Source organism: Ochotona curzoniae, unplaced genomic scaffold (genome assembly GCF_017591425.1).
Source record: "Ochotona curzoniae isolate NIBS_2020 unplaced genomic scaffold, NIBS_Ocur_1.0 contig_2599, whole genome shotgun sequence".
NCBI classification, from domain to species: domain Eukaryota; kingdom Metazoa; phylum Chordata; class Mammalia; order Lagomorpha; family Ochotonidae; genus Ochotona; species Ochotona curzoniae.
Genome location: NW_024465520.1, coordinates 12,968,038 through 12,976,656, shown reverse-complemented (window position 1 = coordinate 12,976,656; position 8,619 = coordinate 12,968,038). Strand labels below are relative to the sequence as shown.

General features: G+C 52.0%; 1 protein-coding gene across 3 annotated transcripts; it reads left to right on the top strand.

The window, feature by feature from the left end:
• Positions 1 to 268: 268 nt before the first annotated feature.
• SHOX2 (short stature homeobox 2) lies at positions 269 to 8,299 on the top strand. Of its 3 annotated transcripts, XM_040974937.1 has the most exons (6): positions 269 to 617; positions 1,221 to 1,287; positions 3,466 to 3,676; positions 5,981 to 6,038; positions 6,330 to 6,418; positions 7,910 to 8,299. In XM_040974937.1, the coding sequence occupies exons 1-6, from the start codon at positions 269 to 271 to the stop codon at positions 8,201 to 8,203; spliced, it is 1,068 nt and encodes a 355-aa protein (XP_040830871.1). In that variant the 3' UTR covers positions 8,204 to 8,299. The 3 variants fall into 3 exon arrangements, with proteins under 3 accessions (XP_040830871.1, XP_040830873.1, XP_040830872.1); XM_040974939.1 differs by lacking the exon at positions 1,221 to 1,287 and having other exon boundaries at positions 269 to 605; positions 3,468 to 3,676; positions 7,946 to 8,299; XM_040974938.1 differs by lacking the exon at positions 1,221 to 1,287 and having other exon boundaries at positions 269 to 605; positions 3,468 to 3,676.
• Positions 8,300 to 8,619: the final 320 nt, after the last annotated feature.

Genomic DNA, 8,619 nt, shown 5'->3' with positions numbered 1-8,619 from the left:
CGTCCTCCTCCTCCTCGGCTTCGTCCTCCTCCTCCTCCTCCTCTTCGCACTTCTGCTGCTCCTTCTACTTCTCCTCCTCTTTCTTCTTTCTTCTCTTTTTCTTCCTCCTCCTCCACCTCCTCCTCCTCCCGCTCCTCCCCCACCCCTGCCCCATTGATGTGTTGTTATTGGGGGGGCTGGAGCAGTAAGAAAAGGAGGAGGAAAAAAGGAGCGGGGCTCGGCTGGGAGCGGCTGGGCGCGGGGCCGACGGGCGGCGGCGGCGGCGGCGATGGAAGAACTTACGGCGTTCGTCTCCAAGTCCTTTGACCAGAAAGTGAAGGAGAAGAAAGAGGCCATCACCTACCGCGAGGTGCTGGAGAGCGGGCCGCTGCGCGGGGCCAAGGAGCCGAGCGGCTGCGCCGAGCCCGGGCGCGACGACCGCAGCAGCCCGGCAGTCCGGGCGGCCGGCGGAGGCGGCGGCGGAGGAGGCGGAGGCGGAGGAGGTGCAGGAGGAGGAGGAGGAGGAGCAGGCGGAGGAGCTGGAGGAGGGCGCTCGCCCGGCCGGGAGCTGGACATGGGCGCCGCCGAGAGGAGCCGGGAGCCGGGCAGCCCGCGGCTCACCGAGGGTAACGGCCGCGGTTCCCTTTCCCGCCTTGCCCACCCATCTCGGGCGGCCCCGTGGGGAGGGGGTGGGACGCGCGCCGGGCTCCCCTAGACCCCGGCTTTAGGGAGCTGGAGCGATAGGGGAGCGGGGGATGGGGGGAGCGCGGTGGGCGTCCGGCAGTGTGCAAGGTCGTGGGTGGGGTCCTAACGCGTGAGTGTGTGAGTGTGTTGGGGGGGTGGATGAGCGTGTTCGTGAGGGGTTTGCGCGAGTCCCCCGCGCCCCCAGATGCTCCCACCACACCGAAATGCAGCTTCCCCTGGCTGGACGATGGGCCCCCGCAGTCGGGACGGCCCGCGGGCGGACGTGCAAGTTGGCGGGGCCGGGCTGCGGCACGGGGGGCCGGCGGGGTGAAGCTGAGCCTCCAGCGAGAGTTTGCGGCAGCCTTCCTCCTCATCCCGACCCCCCTGCTCTCCCAGGCCCGAGCGAGACCCGGGCAGAGGGAAACGGGCCCCCTAGGTTGTCGCCCCCCCCCGCGCTTTCGGGCAGCCGCCTGAACCCCTTTTAACTCCGCCAAGACCCCCGAGTCTTCGGCTCTTAGGGGCCCGCACTTGCCATTTTCTTTGCGCAACGGAAACAGACCGAAAGCCAAGGCAGAAGGAGGTGCAGGCTACGCTGCTTCTCCCCGGCAAGGCGTTCGGGATTCATTTTGGGTGGTTTGCTGCACACAATTCCTTCGAATCCTCCAGCGCTCTAATCTTGCGGAGGCGAAACTCCTGGCGTGCCAGCGAAGTGTTAGGAAACGGCTTTATCTAAGTGCCGGAGCGTCCCGTACCAATTCAAAGGAGTTCAACAATAAAATTAATTTGGCATTTGGTAACTGCAGTAACTGGTGAACTGCCATATTTTTCCAATTAAGAAAATATGTGCCATGCGTAGAATCACATATTTAAGCGAGCAATTAGGTTGTTTATAACACGGTCTGTTACTGTTTAGGCCACTAAGTGGAAATTTGGGGGCGAAATAAGAATTACATTAAGCCTATTAATAAACGTGAAATTTGGACCTCCTTCCCCTTGAAGCGTCAAAACTTTGAGGGGCATCCATTGTGTGGATGACAAAAAAAATAGACGAAGCTTTCCCGCCCCTTTCGGCGGAATCGGCTGTGTTTTCGTGTTGAAATTCACTTCACTATCCGTGGAAATATTTTTCTATTGACTCTGACCTCCCCTCACCCCCCGCCGTGATGGGTACGAGGTCCTGGAGGAAGGACGAGTGTGCACAGAACGAACTCTGAGAACTAGAAATGCAGGCGCCGCTCGAGCTCCGCGGCAGCTGGAATGCCAGGCAGCTGTGCCTCCCCCAGCCCTGGCATCGCGGCCTCCCACCTCGGGAAGGTGGCGGGCAAAGGCGCAGGGGGCCCAGCGCAGCCTCCCGGCCCCGGCTTCGCCAGCGGCGAGGTTCAGCTCTGAACCCCGGTGGGCGCAGTTCCTGGGATGGTTGATTTGACAAGCTGAGGGCAAGTATTGATTTTTCTGCAGACCTGCTTTTCAGAAATGATTTTTAACACCCGTGCTTAATCGGGATCCTGGGTTGGGAAGTACTGACTAGCTCAACTCAGTTTTGACACATGAAAAACCCGAGTGTACTCCAACGCGGGAGCTGAGGAGGAAGGTGGGGTGGGAGGGAGGACGTCATGTTTGACACCAGCTCTCCCCCCACCCCCATCGCTGGCCTTGACCAAATAGACATAACATATATGTATACATATACATGTAATATATAGAATTTGCCTCTGTTTGGCTCACACTCGCGCAAGCGCCTGTTTTTAAAGGCAAGAGAGAGGAAAGAAGCAATGGATGTGTGCAAACCAGTGCAGAAAAAAAATGCATATTTTATTAAAGATCCGAGCTGCTGGATGCATGAAAAGGCTTTGAGCAACCAATAGAAACCGAGGATCGCGAATGTTCTGCTTGAACCTGTTGATCTCTGTGGGTTTAAGCGTTTAGGATCGAGTCTGTGTTTCCACCTGGGAGCGAAAAGGAGAGAGCAGAGAAGGCGGCGGCTTGTGCCGGCCACCCGAGGCTGGTGTTCCGCCTTTCGCCTTCTGGCCGGGCGTGGGCGACAAGACCTCCAGGCCGCCAACATGGCGTGGGCGCCTGTGCTCCTGCGACCCTGGTCGCGCACGGGGGACGGGGACTCCCAGGCCTCGGGTGGGACCGCCCGTGGTATTGCTGGGGTTTGGCCGGAGCCCTGGGGGCCAGTGCGGGCACCCGCGGCCGTGGCTCCCAGCGCCACGCAGCGCCCGGGTGTTGTTCTCGGGCTGCGACCCTTCGGTCCGATTGTTCCCAAATTAGAGCAGCAAGTTTGCGGGAGGTGGAAGGCCGGTGGTGGTGGTGGTGGCGGTGAGAGCTGGCCTGAGAAGGAGCCAGCCCTGAGGATGGCCAGTGTGGAGGCCAGTACGTGGCCTTGCCGCGCCCCTCGGCTCAGACCGCGCTCTGGGAGAGGCGAGGCACGGCCCTAGTATTTTGCTGTGAGTGCGTGGAGGAGAGTGGGTGGGAGACGAGGAGGGATGGAGCGCAGTCGGTGTCTGCGGGCGAGAACAGGGGTGGACAGTGAGGCTGTGAGCCGAGGCCACAGCTAAGCAGAAGCAGTGGTGCGCGCTCAGCTGCTACAGCAGAGGAGGACTCTAGGATCTTAATGTCTCTGAGCAGTGTGAGGAGCTGGACGGGAATTCTGGGAGAGGGTAGAACTCGTTCTTCTTCGGTGCAAATCTGGTGACTGAATTTGCTGTGCTGTTTTTGTCCGTGCGTGTATGTGTGTGTGCTGGTGTGTGTGTGTGCACGCGTGGACGCACGTGTGGCCCCGTCCGTGGTGCCCCCTCCAGTGTCCCCGGAGCTGAAGGATCGCAAAGAGGATGCAAAAGGGATGGAGGACGAAGGCCAGACCAAAATCAAGCAGAGGCGAAGTCGGACCAATTTCACCCTGGAACAACTCAACGAGCTGGAGAGGCTTTTCGACGAGACCCACTACCCGGACGCCTTCATGCGCGAGGAACTGAGCCAGCGGTTGGGGCTGTCGGAGGCCCGAGTGCAGGTAACCCGGCTCATGGGGTTGTGGAGGACCAGGAATCAAAGAGAAGATCCGCTGGGGGTGAGAGAGGCTGCTTGGCTGAGGGGGAGTCAGCGTTACACATCCAAGAAGCCAGTTGTGTCTGGTTCGAGGTGTGGAGGTCTTATTTTCCAAAGCAAGTATTAGTCCTATAGCCCTTTTCCCCCATCCCAACAGATGTTCCGTGCAGAAGAAAGCTTTGCTGGGTTTATTCCCAGAGTTTCTATAAACCAACCCCCACCCCCGCCTCACTCTGGCTTTAATGTGGTTTAATCCTAATGGGCCTACTTTTATAAGCTTTAAAAAAAATAAATCACAGAAAACGTTTTATCTCTGGGTGCCTTAAAAGTTACAATGGGTATTTTACTTAGTGGAGTGTAGTTTCGTTGAGGGTCTGCTCTGGGGTCTAGGCTTGGCAAGCGGATATGCCAATTAGGTTTATAGATGTGCAGACTGTAAAGGAAATTAGCAACTGTTAAGTGTGGAAATTTACAGTCGGCCTCACAGTGGATCTCAAACTTTGGGTGATGTAGCAGAGAAACAAATGCATTTCCGTCACTCTTTGTTCCGGTAACCAAGGCAAGGAACTTGAACCTACAAGCACTCCATTTTAAAATAATTTACAAATATCTTAAAATGGGCATTTCCCAGCAAATGTCAAACCCGCTGAAATTAGGATTGAAGCTGATTTTTTTTTCCCCTTGGTTGTGCAGGTGAATATAATAGCAAAAGTAGGCTTTGGGGCATTTAAGCAGGAAAATTATACACACACACACACACACACACACACACACATGCATATCCTTCCGGCTTTAAAGAGAACACATTTAAATGTTTCAGATTCTATTTCCGCTCAAATAATAAAATGGGAGAAAATGATGGTCATTATTTATTTGAACACATGGAGTGGTTTTAGGTCCGGACATCTGCAGCTGTTACAAAGTATCGCTGTAACAGATACTCCCTGGGTCTCTGGGCGCAGAGACCACCATCTGTAGCGAACTATGCCTAATTCTTATGGGGCTTCTGCGCATCTTGTAATAGGATCAGGGGGAAAAAAAGAGCAGTCACATTGAAGGGGGAAGGTAATAATAGGCTACCTTGGTCATCACAGCGTCCACAGCAGAGCCTGCCTTTTTAAGCTCTCCTGCTTCACTCTGCACACTGAGATCTCCAGGGGCTCAGCAACCTCTTAAAAACGTGATGGTAATTATTACAGTGATGAGTATTAGTATCTCAATCCCAACTCTTCTAGGGGAAAAAAGAGGCAAGGAGCCTCAGGCCATGTGAGTTGCACAAAGGATGCCACCCTGGCATGAAATCCACCCTTCTATTATACTGAGTAGCAGGGGAATTCCTGGAGATTTACATTGGCTGTGACGCTTGCTTTCAAAAACATACCAGAAAAGGCTCTGAAGCAATATTTTACTTTCATGGGGTTTTTAAACATTAATTTGTGAATCAGTCAATATGCTGTATTATTGGAACTGGAGTGTAAAAGCAAGCTTTATTTGAATTTTTGAAAAACAGTCCTATTGCCTCTAAAAGTTGGCAAGTTTATTTAAGAAGGAAATACCCAGCATGTAGTAGTAGTTGGGGGTTGATTCATTCGTCAGCCCCTTTAGAGAGTACTTTTTCTTCCTCCTAAGAGGTGAACTCTATTGCTAGTCTCTTTTTTCATACTTTCAGTTAAGTTTTACAGCTGTTTTCTAACTGCTTCCCTATAATCTTAAGTCCAAGGAGTTCTTTTTCTATAGAAGCAATTAGATTATCATGAGAATGATATGATTATTCTGCTATGATGTTGCACTGGTTGCACAGAGGATTGGAGAAATTCTACATTTCTTTGTAGTGATGGTTTTATGACACTAATTACCTCTCCCCCCACTTAGAATTCCCACCCCCCTCCAAAAGAGTCATTATTTGCTTTTGGCGTTTGGATTTTCTTTAAGATGAAACTAATTAATACTACAGCTATTAATGAGCACATTGTTTTCAGATCTTAACTGGGCATGCGTTTGAACGCACTCTCATGTTGGTATCAGGGACCAGGGAGAGTTTCAGGAACTCTTAACAGAAAGGAACTCCCCCAAAATTCCTTTTATAAGAGTCTAGGAGATCTATCCTTTTATTTGTTTAGCTTATTTACATTTTAACTTTTGATATTGAGGCTGTTTTTACCTAATTCAAAGATTTGCTTGCTATGTGTCTCTTGATATTTTCTAATTGTAATTTTTTAATTTTTTTGAGTCATAATATCAAAGTTATTTTTTTCTCTCCAATGTGCAGGTTTGGTTTCAAAATCGAAGAGCTAAATGTAGAAAACAAGAAAATCAGCTCCATAAAGGTATGTTTCTCACACAAGGAATATTTTAAGTTCCAAGTAAAAGGACAGAGATGGACAAATGTTATTACAAGCACAGAAAAGCTAGCTTAAGAAGGTCCTTGATTAAGAATATTCTATAGAGACAGTTCATGAGAGCCCCAAAGTTTAGAAGTACATTACGTTTATTTAAATCATGGGAGTAGTTTAAAACAATGGCAGTTGGATCCCAGAGGAATCAGCTCTGTGCTTTCCACTCTAGAAAACAACAATGCTGTTAACCTCACGCTGTTGTCTTCTTTTCCCATTTCGCAGGGGTCCTCATAGGGGCTGCCAGCCAGTTTGAAGCTTGTCGCGTTGCACCCTATGTGAATGTAGGTGCTTTAAGGATGCCATTTCAGCAGGTAAGTACAACTTAGCTTCAACCTTTTTTTTTTTTTTAATGTAAAAGGACCTGGATGTTTGAATGGACTGTTGAACATCCCTTCTCTCTAAGCCTCAGTATCCAGGAGGCTGGAGAATCGATTTTGAAAATGATCTAGTGGACACATTCCCTTTTAAAAATGTATACATTGTCAGGGCCTGAATGCCTGGTCCTTTTTATCCTCTTGGGAACCCCACCAGGGTCTGAAGGCAGTAACTGGTCCTTGAGAAATGCACTAAAGATTGCACTCGGGGAGAGGGAGGAAAAGCCTTTTGATTAAGGTTTTGTCAAATTCAATTCAGAGGTTAGTCTTAAAATGTTTCCATGGCAATCCTCTAAGTATTTTTCTAGCTATTTTCCATCTCTTAGTCATATTAAACGCCTCTGACAGGAGAAAAGTAAATAAAGTGTCCCGACCCAGATTTGGGGGGCAGTTGGTTTTGTTTTTGTTTTTAAAGCTGTCCCTGAAAACAAAAGTTCATCCCCAGGAAGGAGAGAAACCCTGGTCTCCTCAGGGCTGCCCTGCCTCTGCAAGCCCTTTCTGGGCCGAGAAGAAACCTTTCAGACCACAGTGTGGAAGGAGAGCCTGCAGCAATGCTGTAATCCTGGGAATCCCAGTGTCCTGAACTCCAGGCCTCCCAAGCTCCAGGGCAAAATCCTTACCCAAACAGTGCCTGACCTTCCCCTGCCTTGGCCAGGACGCTGTGACGTCACCAGTTAGTTCTCACTCTGCAGCATCCTGGACTGGGGAAGCACCTGGTTGGGCCCATGTACACAGGGGTAATGTTAGGGAGACTTTAGCTGTCCTGCAACCACAGGGTTTTGACAACCAGACGCTAGGCTATGAAGCAAAAATATATGGAGAAAGGAAAGGTGGGTCTTAAAAGACTCTTCCTACTCAGGAAGATATGTTTTTGGGCTAGGGACAGCAGCAGCACTACCTGGATATTGTTGGAAAATGAAACTCTGTAAGAAGATTTCCAAGTAATTCTTAGCCTGTAAAAGAAGTACTGATTCAAAATGAAGCCAGTTGTGGTTAAGATGCACTCGCTTTCTTAAGTGAAATTTTTAAAGTTTTGTGGTTTGCTGGTTGATAATTCTGTGCTTTAATAGTGGGCTAAATGGGTTATGGCAGCATCAGGATTGGATGCTCTCATCCCGAAGCGTTCCACTATGCCATTGTTACTTCATCTTAGCACAGTCTATATTGTCCACTCTTTGGCCAGCTGCTGAGGGGCGGGGCGGCCAATTTCCTGTAGACAGGGATTCCCGGGACCCAAGAAAATAAGCCCATTCTCAAAGGAGGCCCAGGGGACAGTGGACAGTGTGGTGCCTTAGCCACAGGCTGAGAAGGTCACTTTCGGGACAGTATGAGCAGTAGATGCCCTCTCCCTGCCCCTCGTCCCCCACCCCTCGCTGGAGCCGAGCTGGACGCCGTTAATGCTCTGTTTCTATTCTGTTGTCACCCTAGGATAGTCATTGCAACGTGACGCCCTTGTCCTTTCAGGTTCAGGCGCAGCTGCAGCTGGACAGCGCCGTGGCGCACGCGCACCACCACCTGCACCCGCACCTGGCCGCGCACGCGCCATACATGATGTTCCCGGCGCCGCCCTTCGGACTGCCGCTTGCCACGCTGGCCGCGGACTCGGCCTCTGCCGCCTCTGTCGTGGCGGCCGCCGCCGCCGCCAAGACCACCAGCAAGAACTCCAGCATCGCCGATCTCAGACTGAAAGCCAAAAAGCACGCGGCCGCCCTGGGTCTGTGACGCCAAGGCCAAGGCCACCGTCGCGCCGGCCGCGCGGCGCTCAGCCTGCACGCCCTCCGCGCCCCCTCCGCACCCCGGGAGCCCGCCCTCCGTGCGCCCTGCAGACTGCCCCCAGCCCCCCAGCACCCCGACTCCGCGCCGGACCCGGGACCCCGCGAGGCGCGCCGGCCTCGGGGCTCCTGCCCAGTGTTCCCGTGGGCCTAGAAGTGGGCTTTGTAGGAGCGGGTTTGGGGAAGTCCGGAGGGAGAGTGGACACGGGAGTTCCGGGACAGCCGGAGCGCGGCTCACCACGACAAAGCTGCAGCGTGGACTCGCATAGAAATAAAATCTTGACAAAAATGAGGAAAAAAAAAAAATAGAAAAGACAAACCAGAGGAAAAAAAAAAGTGAGAGAAAGGAAACTTATTTCTTATTGC